The sequence below is a fragment of the Dromaius novaehollandiae genome, chromosome 1 (assembly GCF_036370855.1).
Source record: "Dromaius novaehollandiae isolate bDroNov1 chromosome 1, bDroNov1.hap1, whole genome shotgun sequence".
Lineage (NCBI taxonomy): Eukaryota > Metazoa > Chordata > Aves > Casuariiformes > Dromaiidae > Dromaius > Dromaius novaehollandiae.
In genome coordinates, this window is record NC_088098.1 from 98,387,809 (window position 1) to 98,410,378 (window position 22,570).

The 22,570-nt window shown below is 37.8% G+C and overlaps 1 protein-coding gene across 1 annotated transcript; it reads left to right on the forward strand.

Moving 5' to 3' along the window:
- The first annotated feature begins 8,426 nt into the window (after positions 1-8,426).
- Positions 8,427-21,300, forward strand: LOC112990552 (T-cell receptor-associated transmembrane adapter 1). Its single transcript, XM_026112379.2, has 6 exons — positions 8,427-8,566; positions 13,833-13,946; positions 15,665-15,701; positions 17,576-17,637; positions 18,984-19,042; positions 20,232-21,300. The coding sequence occupies exons 2-6, from the start codon at positions 13,841-13,843 to the stop codon at positions 20,487-20,489; spliced, it is 522 nt and encodes a 173-aa protein (XP_025968164.1). The 5' UTR covers positions 8,427-8,566; positions 13,833-13,840; the 3' UTR covers positions 20,490-21,300.
- The last annotated feature ends 1,270 nt before the right edge of the window (positions 21,301-22,570 follow it).

The following is a 22,570-nucleotide window of genomic DNA, read 5'->3' on the forward strand; positions in this document are numbered from 1 at the left end:
CCTCACTTAGCAGCATCCTTCTGTAATGAGCTTAAACAATCTCACAGAGCTGCTTCTGAATAAGAGGTATATTCTGTATCACAACAGACTCCAATTCAATGTTGAGTATATGACCATGTTGTATGTGATGCATAGCGTTTATTGATTTCAGTTTATAAAGTGCTTTGATATGCTTCAAGGATACACACAACAGTCCTGTAAGAAGTCTTTTGTATCAAGCATTAAAAAGCACTTCAATATAGATTCATTTCATTCTAGCTTCTCTCTCTGCATTTCAGCACTGCTTAAGCTGAAAGGATGGGGACATTAAAATACAGAATTCCATTATATGATAGCGGGGAAAAGAAGTTAGCATCGAGTCACAACATTAGCATATGAATCATGCATCCAATTATACATGCTTAACCAGTGAAATAGGAACCTTCTGTGAGCTACAAATGGCCTCAGTCAGAATTTTCTTCTCACAGTTAAAAAAAAAAAAAAAAGCTATCAAGAGCTTCTTTAAAGGTGCTTCCTTAGCCTCTAGCTATGGAGAAAGGAATTCTGGTGTTTAAATGTCAATCAAATGCTGCACATGCTTATGCAAAAGTGTTATCAGTGCAAATATTTGACATATCCTGAATGCTAATAATGTTTAAAAGAAAAGCAATCTTCCACATATATGGAGAAAATTCCAGCTTTTCTTTGTGCTCTGCAGTCTTAGTACTGCTAATGAGTTGTAGCACAACTCCAGGAAAACTGCCACTGTGGAAGGCAAAACCTTCAATCCCTGAGTTACAAAATGACCCACTCTGGACTGTCCCAGGATGTAAAGTCTGGATGTACATGTCAAACACAGAATAACAGCATTCAGGATGAGAAAGCCACAAACCAAATTGGTCAGATCTTACCACACTTTTTTTTCCCAAGTAGCTACAATACCCAAGTTGTGACTGTTCAGCTAAAATGGGGAGATGTTTTCCAAGTATTATTAAAAATATTTTAAGCTTTCCTCTCCCTTTTAGCATGGTGCCATACCCCTAAAATAATGTTTCACTTCAAGTAAAGGGTGGAGCGAAGCATAAAACCAATACTTTATCCAGGCTGTTATGTCTCAGAGCAAAGATGAGCAGTTTTAAGCACGTGCCTAGTCATGCACTGAGAAAAAAATTAAGCTCATTGCACAAAGATCAGGTATTAACACTAACACCATCACTTTGCTTGCCTCACTTTATTTTTAAGCTTCTTGCAGAGGTGCTGGGACTTTATTTTTTTTATATATTGAAGTTGCAGCATAGCATATCATTCTCTGTTCTCTCCACTGTATTAATTGTCTCCACAGTATTAATAACATACACTTACTGCTTAACTGCCTAATAATATGCAAGCTCTCTATTGCGGAGGTTCAGGTAACGACCTTAAGTGGAAACGGCTTGCTCCACCCACCTCCTCTGCTTGAAGGGAACGATGTCAAGCCTCTGAACTCCATTTAGGAAAGTCTTTCTTTGAGGAAGCTGTAGACTGTGACCTAAAGAGTCCTCCACAAGCTACACCATTTTAGAACACTTTCTGCTAAAACTGCAAGTAGTTTTAAGGACAGACATGCCATTTCCTTCTGCAGTGCTCATACGGAGGCATAGCACTGCTGGTTGTTTTAGCATACTTCATTCCCATCCCAGTCACAGTGTCTTTGCTCCACCTGGACATATCTGACAGAGAGAGCTGAACTTAAAGGTGTACATCAATGGTGGTGTAGAAGGATGTGTGCTTTTTATCCATCAGCCTCTGAATAGAAGTTTCTAAATACCAATCAAAACACACTTGCCTGTCACCTTTAAAGAGTACTATGTAATTTTGTTCTTTAGATTACAGAAGGAGAAGAGCCACTCATGCAAATATTTTCTGTATCCCTGAACAATATTACAAATAAAGTACTGACTAAGCAAAACACTAAGAATTTGTTGGCATCAATAATAGTAGGTGGGGTAACTCTTCGCTTTCTGAGCATTGACTATGGAAATGGGAGCTACACACTTACAAAAAAAAGACAAAAAATACTCCTAAGTAGCATTTTTTCATAAAAGAGAAAAGCAGACTTTTTAAGTTGTTGAACAGACTTGAATTAAGAATTCTGAAGTAAAAAAGCTGAACAGAAAGACTGTAGCACCCTAGATTAGAAACAAAGCAAAAAGAGAAATCATAGGATTATTCTGCTAGTTTATAAATCTGAACTGGCAGCAACAGACTTTGCTTATTGCTGGTGAGTTCTTCAGCAATGGTCACAGCTCCTAGAGAATGCCTGTCTGTTAGACAGGAAGGTTAGTGGAACATATCATTGCATTTCTGCTGGGAAAACTTGCTCCCAGTGAGGATGCAGGATTTGTTCATGGCAGAATAAGGCAGCCCACAACACCTAACAGGACCCATGACTACAGTTTCCAGCTATCATGTGGAGACAGAAGCTCAGTCCCTGTCCTACCTAGTTCACGAAGACTCTCATGTCCTAAGAAAACAGCTTAAACATACATAATACTTTCTCTGACCTCTGAGAAATATCAAAATGTTTATGTCAATGTAGAGCAATCATTTTATAGCCTTACAGCACTTTGTGGGACAGGAAAGCTATTCGCCACACACCCGTGCTCTTACTGTCTGCAAATGCCAGCAAGTAGCTGACAGTTTGTACTACAAGGAAATTAGCACAGACTTTGCTGTACCCAAATCCACTGTTGAACAGGAAACAATAAGAAAACGATGTTTGAACAGCACTGAATGTGGTGAGAGAAGTATTTTTATCTACTTAGGTATTTCTTTAAATAGAGAGATGCAACCACAACACAGTTAAGTTGAAAGGTTTAGTAGTTGAATGATTCAGATCAATTTCACTACTCCAGTGCATCACTGACCACTTTTCAAAGGTTAGGTTCACTGTGATTACTTCAAGTCTTCATCTTACCCTATATGTACACTAATTAGATCTAATAGGTCTCACTAGTATACAGCTGCACTGCAGAGATACCTTGGCTGGTTGGTACATACATGCAACCACAGAGATTAGGTTGAGGCAGGCTCGTGCATTTTTTGTTTCCTCCTTACTGTCTCTGACTTTGCAGACTTGTGTCCATAAACGCTCCTAGTGCTATGGTTCCCCTGCTGCCACCCGGCAACTGTGTCATGTTGGGGGAACACTGTCCTTCAGGGATAAAATGCAGGAAAGATTTTAGAAGAGAAAATAAGGCAGTCAGATGATTTGACCTGCATTGTCATGGCAAAGGGAGGTGGGAGCAGCCCCATATAGAGCTGACCCTGACTTCCAACAAATACCCACAACTGGACAGCCTCGTCTAGGTTTGTAGCAGCTTTTAAAGAGCGATTAGGCCAAAGTCTAGTAAAGACTTTGACAACATGAACCATGCTGTGATAACACAAGCTTGGGGAAGTGGTGGAAGAGACTCAGAGTCCAAATGCAGAGACAGCAGCCTGAATTATGACAATTCATCACCTGCTACACCAGTCACTCAACATAATGCAGGTGGCGTTTCGCTCAAAGCAGGGAATATTTTCATTCAAAATTGTGCTTGGGAATTCTTCACTCAAAACAGAGTAAGTTTAACTCATTGCGACAGAGACGACGAGCTTCTGGCATTCTGCTAGCCAGATGCGTAAGCAGGAGGCAAAGGGTTCGAAGGCCCACTATGACAACTAAGCAGGGTGAAGGACACATTGCAGATCTGGAAGCAGTTTAATCACTGTAGTGAATGAGCCTGGTTGAGGAGTCAAGTTTATTAGCTCAACCTCAGCATTGCAGGAAGAGATTTGTGCTGTTTGGGGAGGTTCCCCCAGGACCCCAGGCAATATTCACACTACTTTGGCTTTTCTACCCTATCTTCCACTGAGCCACACAGACATGCTTGTGGTAGTCCCAAGCAACTTTTAAAAGCACAGGTTTAGTATCTTAGGGACACTGTCTTGCTAGCAAAGTCTTTGCGCGCTTTGGTCAAACAAAGTTGACCAAAGAGTTGCAAGCTTGCTTCCAAGCACAGAGTGGTGCCTGCTGACTTCACAAGGAAGACTCATGTAAGAAATAGTTACAGAATCAGGTCCTTAGCTGCCCAGGGAAAAATATTTGCACGCATTCTTTGCACAAGTGTGTCAAAGAAGAATTACAAAAATCCAAAACCAGCAAGTGGATTATAACAATCCTTAATAGGAAATTCATTCTTCTTATGGCTATTGAGAGAAACACTGCTAGAGGTTATGTCTCTCTCAGAATGCAGTAGCTCTCTGAACAAACAATAAAATACAGTGAAGTCAATGGAAAGGCCACACTTGACTTCAGCAGGTTTTAGATGAAGTGACATCTGTTCTATTTGCTCTTTGCTAGTCATGCAGAGTCTGCTCAGCTATCTTACATCATTCAACACAAAAAAATCCACCCAAAGCAGCAGAAGTGTGAAGTTTTAGCTTTCAGTGGAAATTTTGACAGTGCAGAATTACTAAGATAAGTAGTTTTCTCTTGCTACCTCTGTTCATACTCCTTGATAATAAGGTTTTGTAGCATTCAGAAAAAAAAAAAAAAACCTGTGGTTTCCCCACAGGAAGCCCATGATACAACCCCTGCTTGTAATAGGAGACATAATTTCAGGAGCAGTTAATGAGATAGCATTGTGCTTAACAGTGGTTTAAGATAAAACAGTGAAATTCAGGACATTATCTACAATGCACAAATGAGGCTGATTAGGTTATTAATTTTATCATGCAGTACAAAATTAACTGAATGAGAGTCAAAAGAGCTCTGCAGCATTTGAGGCTGGTTTGAAAGGCCTCACTCTCTCCTGGCAGCAATTTTACAACAACCCTTCTTCTGTAGCATTATTGCTCATTTATGCTTACCACACAAGTAGCACCAGGTCTGCACCTGCAATCTAAGTGAAGAGCCACGTGCTTAGATTCAAAGCACAATTCTACTTCTCAGATATATTCGTGAGATTAGAATCAGAGCAGACTCCACTTTAGCAGAGCCATGCACAAGCTACCCTCCGAGTATTTCTGTTACAGGTGCTTTCCCCAGCAATTCAGAGAAGATTCATAATGAAAAATATATTCCCACTTCAATCAGAAAAGTCATTTACACCTTACAGAAATACCTATACTTTTCAAGACTACAACCAGTGTCTTTATCTCCTGTTCTTTGCATGGGGGTTTCCACTGTACCATTTAGTATCGGAAATGATATCGTTTTTAAAAGCAAGACTGTAATTTGGGTAGTGATAAAGTAGGCATTTGAGGAAGGCCTGATTTCATTGTCAACTGTGCAGTTTATTTCACCTTTGGTGGGTTAGAGAAAAACATGCATTCTGCAGTCTTAGAAAAATACAATTTGCTGGCAACATGCATATGTTGCAAAAATGGACTAAACTAAATGAATCTTTAAGTAAATAAGAGACATGGTTTTATGAAATGCAATGTATTTGAACCGCATGTCAACTGCCTGTTAAATTTGTATCAACTGCCTGTTAAATTTGTGCTTTCTCCAGCTACACTTGAAAAACATAATATTCAGTTGTAAAAAACATTTTCTGAGAAACAGCTAAGGCAGTTCCTGGAAATCTCCTTTTAGTGTCGTATCAAAGACTTTCTGCTTTAAAGACAAGGAGAAAGGATTCAAGAGGGCTTTCTGATTTCTTGGAGTAGAAGAAAGGAGAAATTCAAACTCTGAAAGGGCTTTGAGTTTGATAAGGCTTAAACCTTGTTTCCCTTCGGTTTCCAGTCATGCACAGCAGATTCCAGAGGCTTGGTCGAGACTGCTGGGAGTTGCTAAGGATGCTTTGTCAGGAGTTTTGTATGAGGCTTGTTACCATTCTGGGAGACCACAGGGGAAAAAATCCATCCTGCAAGGCTCATTAAGAACCAGAAAAGTCCTTTAAATATGTAAATTCCAGTAAAGGTCTTGCATCTGGAAACTTGCTTACCTCCGCTGTTTGGGTTTCAGCAATATTTTAATCTTTCCTTGGTCAGCTACTGCCTCAGCTCCGTGTTCTGTGGCAACTTCCTTGATACAGCCAGCTACCTCATCACAGAAAGGGGATACAGGCATTTACCATGTTTGGTTACTGCCGTATATCCGCTTCCTAAAAAATGAGTGTAGACCTTCTAATTCCACATATACTACAAATGTGTACAAACTTAAGGACTGTCAAGATAATTGTGAGTTACTATTTATGAGTACTTAACACAGGCACTGCCAAGTTTTCTAATTATCCCATTCTGTAGACAGCACCAGGTATTTTCCAGACAAAAAAAGATTAAGCATTCATAATATACTTTCTTTTCCCCCTACACTAATATCAAGCTTAGAAAGACTGAGCTAAGAGCTAAGCCCAAAGAAAGAAATCCAAGATCCACCCTCTCCCTTCGAGGCTGCCCAAAAAAGCATATCAAGCTCACATCCAATCCTATATAAGACTTTGCTTCTGCAGTCATTCAAAACTGATAGTGTACAACAATGACTTGTTTCTGCAGAGCAGATTTATTAACACACTACCAGGACTACAAACCCAGAAATCCTCTGCTGCATTCTCAGTGTTCACTTGTCCATTATGTTCCTAATTATCTCCAAAGGATTTTACTCCCTATAGGCTTCTTGTTCAGGCTGAAAAACATTTCATTCTGAACCCTCTGCAAATCTAAGATTTACTGCTCATACGCTCAGCGTTGAAACCAAGCAACTGTCTCCATCTCTACAGCACATAACTCCCACTATCTCCAGCCCGTCTCCAAAGTCAGTCTCTCTCTTATCCTTTCCAAGAGGCCTCATTTTGAATTGCATACGTTCACCAGATGGCCTCAGGACTCTTTCATTCACTGGAGCGTATAACATCAAACTGCTAAGTCCAATCCCTTTAACTGGTTGAGTCTTTCTCCTTCCCTAAGCTGATGACAAATCCTGTACTTTCGAACATAAGAACAGCACTCTCCCTTTCACAGCACTGGGCCTCTTCCCTACTTAGAGCCACAGTTTTGACTATAGACAATGGGATGCTTCACTTACTAAAGGAGCTACGGTTCTATTTCCTGTTTTTCACCAAACTGTGATGGACTGATGCTTTTTGAGTAAGTAATGTGAAAATATCTATGTTGAATTTTAATTCTAACCATATTTATGAGGAGGGTGTCTAATTTCAATTGCTGGCAAATGCCAAAGCTATTTCCACTCTAAAATATGTCCTTTTTCATGCAATTTATCAAGATATTTACAACCTCAAAACAGGATAAAGTGCAAGAACATCCACTACTTTCAATATTTTGACATTAGTTGCTTCTGCTCAACTCGCCTCATTCTGGTAAAGCTCTGGTTAGTCAGTCTGTTTAGCCTGTGGACAAAAATGGAAGAGTATGTCAGGAATAACTTGCTCCTGCATGACCAAATCAGATGCTGATCCAGTAATTTACTTCCTAAATGTTGATCTGAGGCAGTTAATATAGAAGTTAATATTCTGAAGTAAAAACATCACAAATAAGCATATAATGTAAAGGATATTTTCTCCCATAAGAGCCTTGCCCAAAGAGCAATGTTTTACATTCCTTCTTAGACTACACAGAAGGCCGTTTCAATGTACTTATTCCAAAAAGATAAAGGTAGTCATGTGTTTCACTTTTCCTCTTAAGCAACTATTCCCACTTATACTGAAAATAAGGCCATTTGCTCTACAAAAAAACCCTTGCAAAGTTAAAGGAAAGCCTCTTAGACAGTGCTCAGAGTGCAAGCTTCCTCTAGAAGAAGCCACTGCAATTCAGAGAATAAAATGGTTTCTTTACCCAAACACAGGCATCTTTCATTAAATTTTGAAGACCAACACACAATAAGCCACATGCTGACTTAGCCTCTCTTTCCCCAACTATTTTGGATTGTGGGCCCAGAGTCATAGACTTTAAAGAATGGAGGAAGCATATTATGATATCCTAGACAGACCTTCCATAGCTAGCAACTATGTAATTTCTGCATGCCTCAGAATCCAGTTTCAGCTTAACCGTGGGCTCTCTCAACGATGGACATTCAGACTTGATTTAGAAACTTCAAGAGATAAAGAGTCAAATAGCACTTCTAGGTAAAATATTTCTGTAGTCTAGTTTAACAGACATCCAAATAATTTCAGTGAATTCAAAAGTACACTACTAGAGTACAGGTCTCATGCAAGTGTTCCAAAAGTAGGTTTGTATCACACAAAATTGAGCTGGTAGTCCTGTACGTGCTCTTCTGTGGCAAGACAGGTGAGTAACAAATGCAAGTGCACACGTAAGTATTTTCTTCCTCTCTTGGAGGCAAACAATAGAGGAGACTGCCAGCCTGATCATGAGATTGTAAAAGCCTCCACCACATTTCCTGTTTGTAAGAAAGCAGGCAAAAAAAAAAAAAAAAAAAACCTAAAGGCTAGAGACCTTTAAGATTGACGGCAGCTGTAGAGATAAATTCATACTGCTAGGTCCAAAACAAAAGGGCATCCAAGGTTTGCTTACACAGCGTAACTTGGTTTCCTGTTGGATAAAGGGGCGGGGAATATTCCTAAAAACGATAAAAAGAAAACAGGTAAGTCTTGTCATTTCAATATTATGGGCATGCAAAAAAGGGAACAGTAAAAATGTGCTGTGATAGATTACCAGTTCCCCAAGAAGGCTGCTCAGTGTTCTGAAGTCAAACTATTAATAATAATCATAATGATGATGATGAGTCATCATCAACAGCTAAACCTTCATTAATCTTCAGCTAAGTTGGCAAATGCATTAAGATTTGTTAATGAAGAATAAGCATTGGCATCAGTTTTGTGCTTAAAATCTTTACTGTTCGGAGGGCTTCTTATTCTAGTACATGTTTTTTCCCTTCTGAAGTATGAAGTTTGTATCTTACAAAGCAATTAGTTGTGCACTAATTAATTGCAGTTTAAGGACTCCTTTCCAGAGAATCAATACTTCCTTGAAAGTTCACACAGGTGGAAGTTTTATTAATGTTAATTTAACATATCATCAGTCATAAGTCTCTTAATGGGTTTATTTTTGATAAGGGTCATTACTACAGAATATTTATTTCACCATTTAATTGAAGAGGGAAAAAATAGTTTTGTCCTATCTTCAACAATTTTGCAGACAGACAGAAACAATAGGAAACAATACTTTTTGTGCTCCCGACCATCTTCTCAAATCTGGTAATGACCAAAGTAACTAATACGCTTCCATGACTGATGAATTGATATCAGAGATGGCATGTCCAATTCTTGCTGGACAAATCTCTGTATATTCCCTACCTCTTGATCCTTTTCAGTAGAAAAGACTAAAGGAGGAATGATATATTTCCGTTACCCTTTGTGATAGATTCTCTAAACAAAATACCTTAAGAACAAGAAGGGAAAGCGCTTAGTATTTCTACTACCTATTCTTTTGCTGTTAGGAGGATAAAACAGCCATCTTCAGCTACAAATCATTAAAACTGCCTCATTCCTCAAAAGTAGGTACATTTTTACGAAAGGATAATTATGGCCACTCCTTTGAGTTACAGTAATACTGAAGAGCAAAAATTAATCCAGGAGAGTTTATTTTGTTTTTTCGTTTGTTTGTTTTCAAATTACAGTAGAATGGACCCTGCAAACAGAAAACAAGAACTGTAGTGAGTCTGACCAAATGTCTGTTTATCCTGTATCTTGTTTCCCTTGGTGGAGAAAGTTGTCAGAAGAGATTTAAAAAGAAAAAAAAGCACAACTAACTGCATCTTTAGCAAGCCTTTTGTTTGTTTTTAATGCCTTAGATTTTGTTATGTGCATATAGTACTGTTAATTTAGAGCAGTGTAAAATATGCTAAAGGGAGATGAGTAACTCTGTTCCTAAAGTCAGAAATGAAAAGTCATCATCAGATGGAGTCAGTTACCTTAGATAGAAATAACACTTAGATGCACCTCCCAGTTTGATGCTGTTTCCAAACTAGAAATGAAAAAACAGCAGAATAGGAATGTACCATTAATATTAAAGAGATTCTGGTATTAGACATTGAAAAAACTGACATCTATGCAATGAGTACTTGCTCCCGCTTCCCAACTGTTCATAAATAAAAAACAGAATTATTGTCCTGCTCATGAAAACCTTTGACCGTATGATGAATTCTTTTCCTTCACATTGCTTTAAGAACAGTTTCTGGGTTATTGCTCTTGAACAAACTACCATCACTTTCAGGTTTTCCTATTGCAGCTAGACTATTGCAGAAAACCCTCATAGAATTTGAGCTTATCATATTAAAATAATAGTCTGTTATTCTCATGTGTATAGTTTTTCCTTAGGACTTTTTTTTCAAAGCTAAATTTTTTTTTAAATTTCAATTTAATGGCTGTTATTTGCGAAGGAGTGAGAATGCCTTTGAATGCTGTGCTAAGGTTCTTCAGAACAAACAATGTATAAAAAAAAATTTTGCCACGATTAACAGTAGGTGATTGGTTGAGAATTAAAATTAGAGAATAGAATAAAAGATACTACTTCAGACCAGTTTAAACCAATAATTAGTCTAATAATTAGGCTTCTCTTTCTGTTTATTTTTCACTCTCCATTCACGCTTGCCTTTCTTTTTTTTTTGTCTTTAGCACAGCCAGTTAGCTGTCACAATTTGCTGTCATACATATAGAGACACTGCTGTAGTTATCTGTGGAGACAAATTGTTCTTCACAGAAGTGTTCAGGTTTCCCTCTACTACTGCTGTTGTCAACATAGTAAATATTTAAATAATTCAGTTACAACTGTAAATAGCTAGCATATTGGCAACAGCTATAAGAGCAGTAAAAGAACAGTTGGGAGCTGGGAAAGAGCAGGGAGTTGTGTATCTGTAAAGCTAGGCTATAAAAAAAAGTCTCATACTTTGTACTTGGAAAGTAAGATTAAATTAAAATTGACCTTAGAAAAGCACAGGGCATATGGCGAGGCACTTGTGTGTCTGACCAAAGCTTTTGCTATGACTTTATGGAGGATTTGAAAATTGTTTTTATTTCTAAAACATAAGCAGTGTTGGCTGACAAGCAAATAGCTCATATTGCAAAGGTAAGACAGAGTTAGGTTTCAGAAGAAGATACTGAAGTGGCACATATGTTTGTATACATTCTGTTGAAACACAGATGTTTAAATCAGAATTTTGGAAAGTGAATATTAAAATTAAGAATCTAAGCTGTGTTCAGCTAGGAGTTAATTAAACTCTTGTTTCCTTCTGCTCTCCACACCCATGCATTTTTTTAAACTATACTTAAGAAAGAACTATAGATTGTGAGGTTTATAACATCAGTACCTTTTATTAGAAATTCAAGTTTCAGGCCTTCTGTTTTACTAGAATATTTTTAAAGGCCTAGAAAATTGGAATTCCTTAAATACTGCAGAAGTTAAACTTGAAACTGAACAGGGAAACATCTATTTTCCAACCTTTACTATTAGTAATAATTCAAATTTAAATAATAAGCTGAAACATTTAAGAAAAAAGATACTTGTCCTCAAAAATTTGGTTACCTCCTCTACTTCAGTTCGGGCTGAAAATACTCAATCTGTGACTAAAAAAGTCCTTCACCTACTCTGGGAACATCAGGGAAAAATAGAATTCCTGAAAGATGAATGATAACATTCAGTACCAAGAAGAAAGTACAAACTTAGGTCCGAGTTGCACGTTAGGTTTCTACTCACACTTTTTATTCTAATCAATCTATAAGTACTCGGGCTTCTCTTCCCTCAGGCCACGATACTGCTCTTGCTCCCCAAACAAGATAAATTTTTAGGAAAAGCAATGAGAAATGAACATGGGAAAAATGGAAAACAATTGCTCCAGGCAAGATAAAAAGACAGGAGAAGGAAGAAGGATGATCTTATGATTTAGGCACTAGATTAAAAAGTCTTGACTTTGATAGAGACTAGTCATCGTCTGGACAATTTGCATAGGATGCAAATTTCAGAGTGCAATTAACGCATCTCCACGAGGTTCCAAACACAGGTGGTTCTTGATGTGGCCTGATACCACTTTCGTAAGGCAAGATGTCCCTTTCTTTCAATTCTTCCTCTGAAAAGATGGAGTAATATATAGCTGCTTCATAGGCAATTTCTCTGCTGCCCTGAATGACTGTATTGCACTGCAAAAAAGTGCCTGTCAACATAAGAAGTGTCATTACACTGATGGAGAGCCCTGAAATACCTTCGGGAGAACTAGAGTGGGAAAAAGAAAGGACGGGAAATTGGCTGTTTCATTTAAAAGGAACAATAAATGGAGGGAGCATGGCTGGAAGGACCATGTGCAAAAACAGTCACAAGCCTGTCAGAAAGTTACAGCCTATTTGCTGTCTTGTGTTTTTCTAAAAGAGCGCTTTGATCAGGAGAGAAATTTGCACCATAGAAGCCTGTGATTTGTGTTTTTTCACTACCAAGGATTATCTTACATTGTTCCATCATCATAAAATGTATCTGTGGCTTGGAATAAAGCAAAACTAAAAGAGCTTTTGCAACACCAGCATCATTGGGGAACAAAAACAAAGTACCACAACCAAAAGGGGCAGTTCCTAGGGCGAGCTGGAGCTAGGGAGTCAAGGAGGAACACTCTTGTCTTCTCGGCAGGAGGAAATGCATTTCCCCCTGCTTGCAATGTGAGAATATTTTTTCTAGTTTTCCTTTACCTCAGCCTTTCATTAAGAAATGAACAAAATGCCAAAGCCCTGAAAGAATCCTGCTACATGGAAAGCAAGTAAGAGGAATATTATGGGCCAGCTCAAATCTCACCCTGACAGTATTGTCCAACCTCTCCCCTTGACTTCTTTGCTCCAGCTAGGCCTTTCTGTGCAGTATTAGTAGAGTTTGTTAGGTTTTTGGACCAGACTTTATTTCAAACACTCTAGATCAAGTAGAACACGAAATATGCCTATGGGGAAAGTGAAAACCTAGAGTCCATGCTCCACTGGTATTTGGCTCAGCATTTCCTCTGTTAAGGAAGGATTTCCCAGGTCCTTTGCAGCTACATTGGTCATCTTGGCCATGAGACTGTCACAAATAGCCTATTGTCTTGAGCAAGGTGTGTGATGACGTTGTGATGAATTAAATGACAAAATGCAGTTGTTCTGTGGAGGTTCCTTCCTGTGTTTCTAATAGAGCGTCAAGGAGAGGAAGGTTTAGTGCAAAGGGAGGCTCATTTCAATTACTTTTACTTACTCTTTCCTAAGTGGTTCTTTAGGAGTTGCTGAGGTCTTGCTCTGCAGCCAGTCTGGGTTTCACTGGTTTCCAGCTGCTGCTCTTGTTTTGCCATTATGTCTTCTTACATTCTGTAAATGTTTTTAATAAGAGATGCAAGAAAACACACACAACCAACCTTTGAAATTTGTGGCAAGGAGAGTTAAAACCTTATGGCCTTAGTTATTATTCAGATAAATTTCCAGCAACACAAATTGTTTTGACTGAAGAGAGGTCATCTTCAGAGCTTGATTCAAAAAACTTGATGATTCAGCCAAGAAGTTACTGCAAATAGTAAGTTCAAGATAATTACACAGATAATTTCAAAGCTATTCATTAAAATGACCTTTTTCATCAGCAAAATCCTGATTTTTACAGTATACTACAGGCAAACCAGTAGTCCAACCTTTAGCTGAGTTGTTGTGAAACTAGCTGCATTAACAGTTCATCCATGTTGCTGTTTATTATTTAGCATCCATTTTTATATTAATTATTTAGTTTGTATAGCAATGGCTGTCACAGAGTAAACGACGAAATAGCAGCTTGAATTACAGATAGCGGAAAGCAACCAACCACAAAGAATTCAGTACAACTGTTAAGACAACACATACTATAAAAGGATTCTCTTTCAGGTGCAGAAATGGACTGCCATTTTTCTGTCTGGGGAATTTTGGCCTTTCTGAGTTTGGCTCTGATTATTTCACTGATATTGAATATTTCACACTATATGAAAAGGAAGCGAGAAGGTAAGTGATGTCCCTCTCTACAAGGAATGGAGCTGGAGTGTTTGGAAGTAACTGTAGAGAAAGTCATCACTGCTAGGAGATGTCAAGCCAACAAATTGATTCCTTTGAAACTTAAAGTCATCTTTTGGCAAGAAGGAGTCTAGTAGTGAAGACCTGATGGTTTAAATTTTTTTTAGGAGAGTTAGATATGATTACAGAATTACTAGCTGCCCAACCCCTGCTATAAACAGCTATCCAAATCTGTTCTGTAACAACAAACCAACAGAACGTGAACAAAGTGAAGAATTTAGTACTGGATGAATTTTTATTTTGTAAATATGTTTTAAAAGTGTGTTGTTCCTTTTTTTAAGTGTACTTTTCACGTAACTAATTTCACATCCATGCTTGAATTTAAAAAAAAAGATTTTAAGTAACTGTGCTAATACAAAATGTATTTGAGAAAACTTTCTCCTCCCAAAATTCCTCAATGCTCATTTGAATTTCAGATTTGATACACATTTTATATTTAATCAATTTTGAAAAAATGTTCCAAGTGCTTTTCATTGTGGGATCCTAATGTAGCTGTTAAACCAATGTGTCACTAACAGTGAGGAAATAATTTGTTTAATTTATGTTACATGGTGACCACATTCATATTCTATTTCTGGTTAAAATTAACTATGACTTTTTTTTTTTTTAACGGAATTGATTATGCCAGTACAACCTGTCTTATGCAGACAATTATATAGTTACTCAGTTGTACAATCCTCTCCACTCCTATTCAGGAACAACCATCTTCACACAGGAAAACTGGTACCTGCCCTGTATGCATAGGAGTGGGCAGGCAAACGCTGGTGGATTTAACCACTTTAAACATGTCCATATACATACATAATTTACATAAACAGAAAGCCTATGCTTATAAACTGAATTCACCAAGAATAAGAGAATTGGTAGAACTACAGGATACTAAAATAGCTGCTTTAGAGTTGCAGGGTGGGAGTGTTGCTTTTTTGTTTTGTCTTCTAGTGTTACTAGACAGGTATTTCTATGATGAAAAATGAGTTATTTACAAAACTGACCTTAAGCAAGGTTGCCGTCAGACTGGCTGATGTTGCACTATTCATGGAATCAGATCTTATGGCAAATCCTGGAGTCCTAGAGCGCAGGATAGGAAGTCGGGCACTCCTGAGTTATTAATCAAGCTCTAGCAACAACTAATCTGCTTGTAGCTGTTGCATCTCTGCTTCAGCTGCTTCATCTGTGGATCACAGGATCTCTCCTTCAGATATATAAGCAAAAAATCTAGTAAAATGAATGAACCCTTCATCTTGCAATATAAACACATGATGCACCAGCCAGAGAAAAAGATGATGAGGAAGAAAGAGGGGGAAGAAACAAGGAATCAGTCCTATGTGTTAGAATGTATTTTGGGGCGAAAGCACTGTCTTTGTTATACACATGCACTACTTAACAAAATGGGGCCTGGAACAAGGATTGTCCTAACATAAGTAGACTCTACAAGCATGGCTTGGATTCGCAAGCATTTCTTAGAGTAGTCTTAAATTAAAAGTATTTGACTAGAGAAGGGGGACAACTGAAGGTGCTGAGAGCCTAGAGGTTTCAATTTTACTCTCTACAGTGATATGGAAAGCAGTTAAGACAATAATCTGAAATGTTCAACGGTAGTAATTTTTCCCTTTCTTTTGACTTTCTTTATTTTTTAACACATTTTGCAGCTAAAATGTATAAAGACTGTGAAGACTACAGTCCAAGGTAGGTTGGATAAAAAACATTTCTTTCCAACATGGGTAAAATAAGCAATAAATAATGATAGATGGCTTTGGAGGGTGGCACAGAAGAAATTCCAGTGATGTCATGACACCTGCATAGAAATATGAGAGAGTGGGATGGTTACAAATAAATGTTTTCTGAAGAAAGCAGGAAAAATATTGCATTGGCACTGCATTCATTTTACCAATAATCAAATAATGTAATACTAATATGATAAATTTTATATATTTAAGTGAAAGATATTGAGCTAAAACACTTTATTGCCACTCAATCTCAATGACCCTCTAATAATTAAATGGAGCTCTCAGAAAGCTGATAAATTAGAGAATTACAGTCTGATACTGTATACTTGTGGAGCAGTAATTTATATGTATTTACACTTCATACCCTCTTTTACACATTCCATTCAAAAGCAATAAAAGTCTGTTTACATTGCTCACAGCTGCTGTATAGCTTATGATCAGTTATCAGTCTGTTTCTCTTATTCCACGTCAAAATAACTGCTTTAGAAAACAGAGATGGAAAGAATTTCATCCCACCTCAAATGTAAAAGGCCCTTGAAAAAAAAGATACAAAATCCTTCCCCCGTCCCCAGCAACCCTCAACAACACACTTACTTGAAATTGGGAGGCCTGTCGGTTTGTATATTACTGGGTCTGTTCAGTCAAAGAATATAAAAAAGTGGTGTTATATTGCATTACTTCATCCTATTGAAGAGGCACAGTATAGGGATGCAGTGGGGACAGGATCACCCAGTGTTTCCCACTTACAATTCCCATTTTCATAAACATATTTAAAAACATTTTCAAGCAACACCAGGTCATTACATATAGAATGCCATCAAAAACCTAAAGCTGAGCTTTGTTCTAGTCTTTTCTAGGTGTGCCCACATAAGTATTTTAGTTTGAATCAGCAGTGCACTTTTTAAGAAAACCTCCCAAAGAGCCCCATTTAGCACTTTGGTTCGTACTGCAAAGCGGTCTCAGAGCACATGAACTGGCTTCCTTTCAGATGAGACTCAACGAGAAGCCATGCTCCAGGACTGCTCCTCACATACTCCAGCTGCTCACGGGAGTTCAGTGCATGGGACCAGGCTCGAGCTAATGCAAATTTAACCCCTCCCAAATGCACGTGGTGTTGTTGTCCACTCCTCAGCACCACTTGTTTCACATGACAGATGTGCTCCTGCTGTGCCACAAAACTATATGGGCACGGGCCTCTTCAACGTTTTCCTCCTTCCCCTAGTCTTGTCAGATGTGGCTTGTAAAGGCAAGGCTCAGCTGCTGATGCATGAAAGGGGTGATCATCTGAAAGGGAGCACATTTCTCTGGGCTAAAGGACTTTGGCTCCAGAAGAAATAGATATCTTGCGTGAATAAGTTTCTGTTGGCAATATGAAGCTCCATATCAGAGCAGTCAGAGTAAAAATGAGTAGCAGGATTAGAAAAGTTTGATGCAGTTCTCACAGGCATTATATGGTATGCCTACCAGATAGAGTAAGAGATTGGACACACTGACCCATGAACTCCTTTTCAGTCCTCTTTTCACTGATTTATTTCACTGAAGTTAAGTGATTATTACTACTTCTAGAACTATACCAATTAAGATTACCTTTATGTTAACTAAGATACAGGAAATAAGAGTTAAGGTCTTCATTAGAGAGCATGTCTCTCTTCAGGATATGGACAACACCCTTTCTGACCCTTCTGTAAAACTATTATTTTTCCCCTCATATTTTTGTCCTGTCTTTTAGGTCACATATAATCTGCTATTGCTATATATGTGTGAAGTAGAATAGTGGGGTCCTAAATTAACCTTATTATGCCAATTAAAAGTATTTCTCCATTCTCATTCTAGCTATGATGGCTATTATACAGAAGATGACCCAGTTTATGGCAATCTCAGTCAAGATATTTTAGGTAAGCCTCACTTAAAGAACATATCCATTCAGTGGATATAATAAATGCATGGTTAAAAGCAGAATGATCAACACTTTCTGTCTTTCTTAAATAGCAAACGTGAGAATCAACTGCTTTTTAATTGCGGTATTAATCCTTGAGAATAGAACCACAAACAACCGTACTGCATTACTATTCATAATACCAGATCACATGTTGAGTTTGACTTTTTACAATCCAAATGCTTCAGTTCAGCCAAATATCTCAAAAACAAGAGCTTTTCTACATGTAGAGTTGCATCTGTTTAAGTAACAGCTTGATTCAGGAACATTAAAGCAGTCTGAGACAAAACTACCCTCTGCCCAAAGTCGTTGTCCCCACAGATGTTGGCAGGAAGATACACTTTGTTTTCTTGCTGTGGCTATTTGCAGATCCATCTCTTGTTGCAAACTTGCATATCAGTGATGTGGGCAAACACAGCCCACAGTGGCTGAGCGGTGGGCAGGCATAGCTTTCCTCTGCTTTGCTGAACTGAAGTAATAATGCCTGGCAGAAAGGTACCACATTAATGGCAGTAACATCGCATAACTACAACTAGAGCTAGATAGGTTGAAGCATATATCTCAGAGCCTTTACTGTGTTAAAGCAGGTATTAGGTAACAGATGCGACTTTTTTGCTAGTCTTATTTGGGGTTAAGCAAAATTGAACTAAACTACTTTAATGGGAAAAATCAATTTTCACATATATAACTTCCCTAAATTTAGCTGTGCCAACACTTGAATGCATTGACACTACATAAGCCTCAGAACTTTAAGTAATCTATTTTACCAATGTCTAAAATGAGATGTGGCATGAGAAAATAACTTGAATTAAAATCACAAAAAACTAAAGATAGTGTCAGGAATAGAATTTAATCACTAGCTCCTGCAACTCGTAGCATCATTCTCAGCCAACAAGTGTTCCTCCTGGACTCTGCATAGCCTTGTACCTGAAAAGATTGCCTACACTAACAAATATGCCAAATATGAAGTTACCCCCTGTTGTAAGATGTTTGCTCAGGAGCCTAAAATGACATCTGCTTACAGAATAATGAGAAAATTCCCATCCATAAGTATAGAAAATGAACTTTGGTTTCAGAGTACAAGCATCTGAATTTCCTAGCTATTTGCCCCTCTATAAGTAGAGGGAGATATCTACGTGTGAGACTTCAAAACAAAAAACAAACTTCTACCAAAGAAAACTTGGGGAGAGTTAGTTCTGTAATAAGGAGGATCTGGTTGATCTTTAAATCCTCAGTCGGCTCTTTTACTAACTAAAGTTTTTTTTTTTTTTTTTTTTTTTTTTTTTTAACTTTGATCAACTCTAGAGGAATGTTGTTATGAGCAGATGAAGTCCCAGCCTCAAAGGCCAGTTAACGAACTACAGGTATCTTTATTTTTTGATTTGACTTTGGATTTCTGAATTAGGGTATGTTGGTCTGTCTTGGAGCTCTTGTGTTTATCCCATGACAATACATAACAAAAATCTTCATACTGCTCATCTAAAAAATTACCATGTCTCAATTCATCAGTGAATTTAAGCACAGACTGGGCCTTATGCTCAGTCTGGGCCATTAATGAGGGAGAATTATAGGTAGCTCATTTCCATCCATATGGCATGACAAAGCTCAGTCACAAGTACGCAGAACAGGCTAAATTAAGCCTGCAGCTACAACCTTGGCTTATGTGTGGAATTAGATTTATTTCTTCTGGTCATCAATCAAATAAAAATACAGGCTGAGTCACATGACAATCATTTATTTGACTAACTCTCTTCTGCCCAGCACAAAATCTGTATGCCTTAATAAATGAAAGAAGCCTGATCGTCTGTTGATTTGTATTTTGTTCTTGAATTACTTGGATCCCTAAAAACATGCAAGCTTCAACTGAATTTCTTCTGTAATTGAAACATTCACAGTATCAATTCCTGTGTTAGTTTCCAGGTATTTAAGGAGTGACTCCAGCCTCTCTCTTTTCCCAAGATACTTCCAGGGGGCATAAATATCCTTTACCTAGACACTTGTTTGCATAAAACTCACAGAAACACAATCATCCATGTAAGTTCCTATATCAAAAGTGCTTCCCAGTTTTACTTGAAAAACACATCGAGAGAAGCGGAAGAAACACACCCATAGCATAGATTTTGCACTGAAAAACAGATTATATATACACAGAAGCTTTCCAGACACACAAAGCCTGTGAAAAATGTTGTCACTAATGACTGGATTCTAATAAATGAAATGGTGGGAAAAAAAATACAGGCCAAAGAATGTCTCACATCCCAAAGAACAGGGACTAATACAATACCCTTTTTCCAATAGAGAATCTTTCTGATGATACACTGATGAATTTTTCCTTATCACCACTGCCCTAAGAACATGAGTCACTTACCATTGGGGTACATTGGTCTGGTTTCTCTGCTGCCACAGCTTAATCATTTGTACTTTCTACAAGCTCATTTGCAGCTAGTTTTGGTAAACTTCAGCCATATAATACAGACATACACAAAACCTTAGATATAATTTTAAGGCGAGCATTACTACTGAATGTTAAATACAAAGTGAATTTCCTTCTAGGTGGAGTCTGCCAATCAGATGTGCTATGCCTCCCTTGATCACAGTATCAAGGGAAAACGCAGAAAACCAAGGAGAAAGAAGGAGCCTTCTTTAGAAGAAGATCAAGGACCATCTAAACCCACCGTCACACCTTCCAAAGTCAGCATTTATCTCAATAGTGAGCAACTGGCTGCTGAAAACACGGCAAAGGCAGAGGCCATTCATGATGATCCCATCAGATTAATGAGTTTGATTCATACTACAAAGGAGAACATTTGAAGTGGATTCATGAAGGGAGTATGCAATCATAAAGTGAGATCTGCTTGTTCATTCTGGAGGAACAATGAATGATTATAATATCCTGGCAAACTGACATATCAATGGTGTAAAATGGGTAAGTTAAGCGTTCAAATTGTCTTCTGGGTGTATGGACTACGCAGGAAGTAACTACAGATCCGGACTGCCACTTTGAAGGACCTACCCTTCCAAAGATGTTTTGGAATGGAGTTGTAGGTGCTGGTATCTCAGAATTTGACTCCAAAGAAGCATTGACCTAGTATTTATTCCATTAAAAATTAATCTTTTGTTTCAAAGGACCATGAGCAATTCCTACTTCAATCAGTCCCAAAATACCATTCAGTTGTTTGTAGACCTCTAGCACAGTTTCACTGTTCTAAGTTTTAGCAAGGTGGTTTTAAAAACACACTTTGGAAAAAAAGTTGTTTTCACATTTGCACAGCTAAGAATTTAGTTGATTTTTCAATTAAAAACTGTTCTGCTCTTGAACATTTTGTACTTTCCCATTGTGACTGGTCTACAGTAATATGATAATATATGTAAAGCTAATCAGAGAATAATTTAACAACTTAAGTTAGTACTTGTACGTCTAGCAAAATTTCACAATATCCTTATACACCTTTAGTTTCCTTTTGTGAACAATACCAGAACACATCTCCAATCTTCGCTCCTCCGCTAACATAATGCTGTATCCATCCATATTCAACAGTCTGTAAAGATATTGGCAAGTGATCTGTAAAAATAAAACTTGCAGGGAGGATTTTTTCCTTCCAATATTGTAATTGATATTTAAATTCCTACTGGGTTTTACATTATCATTTTTAACAAGTATTTTAAGAAATTAGAAAGAGCTTTTTATTTCCCTAAATCACTCGCAGTGTTCACATTCATCTTTAGACTTTAACCTCATCATATAGTAAGCTGTTATAGAGACAATTCATTTTTATGCAATGCATTCTGGGAGTCATTATGTAGCAGTAGCATGAAAGAGTAAGACACTGTTGATGTTATACGTATGCCTTCAGGTGTCAGACAGTTTGATCTTCTCAGGAAAACATATTAGGGCCTTTAAAATCCATGCAGAACACGTTGCCAGAGAGCTCAAGAGTATATACAGAGCCCTGAGAGCATTCCAGTTCCTGAAGGAGAGCTAGCAGTCCTGGAAACAGTTACAAAACAGAAAAAACCCTTTGTGCAAAAGGCTGACACCTGCTGTAAAACCAGAAGTGGCTAGGCATGTCCAGAAATGTGGCAAATTTATGGAGGAAAAAAAAAAGTGACTATAAAAGAAACAGTTCAGTGACAGGCTGGTTCATGTCTGAGCTTAGCTCAGTTAATGAGCCTCTTTAACATGGCATAACTTCTACAGTAGACCAAGAGAAAGGGGCCAACCCCATGGCCCAGCTGCCTCTCATAAGCTAGCATGTCCTTTTGTATGGGGAAGCCAGGTCAATACATGCTTGGCTATTACTACCTCAGAAACAATGTCGATTAAAGAGGAATTAAAATAGCTGTGTTGTCATGGCCTTAGACCAACTACCATTAGAGAAGCAGCAAAAAGTACTTTTGGAGAATCAATAGAAGAACACTTTAATGGAGCATTACATTAAACTATTCCCCAGACTGAGATCTTGGGGGGAAGAGGGGGAAGAATCCAAAGCTAAATGCTGAGACAGATGATGAAGTACTACTATCCTAATTTGATTGAATTAGAAGGAATTATTTATAGCTTAGTTCCGTACTGGGAACAAAGACAAAATAAAATACATGTCAACAGGTTCTTGCCTAGCCCCACACATCAAAATTGTTTGAATAGCATTAATAATATGTAAAGTATTTATATAAAAAGATTTCAGTTTAGCTGACACACCAATCACATGCAATATTCGGACCCTCTGAGATGATTAAAGGTAAAAGCTTTCTTGAACAAGCTCTCAAGCAAATAAGCACAGGTCCAAGAGTCTATTTGTTACTATTTTTCAAACACACTTGAGAAAAGGGACGTTTTCATAATTTTCATAACAATTTGTGTAGCTTTGCTCAAGAACAGCTATTCCCCAAAT

What these genes read in the sequence shown, in the direction of transcription:
- LOC112990552 (XM_026112379.2), top strand. Translation starts at nt 13,841, where the DNA reads ATGGACTGCCATTTTTCTGTCTGGGGAATTTTGGCCTTTCTGAGTTTG. An exon ending in TCTCAGTCAAGATATTTTAG is followed by an intron (nt 17,638 to 18,983) that starts GTAAGCCTCACT and finishes GATCAACTCTAG; the next exon opens with AGGAATGTTGTTATGAGCAG. An exon ending in GGCCAGTTAACGAACTACAG is followed by an intron (nt 19,043 to 20,231) that starts GTATCTTTATTT and finishes ATTTCCTTCTAG; the next exon opens with GTGGAGTCTGCCAATCAGAT.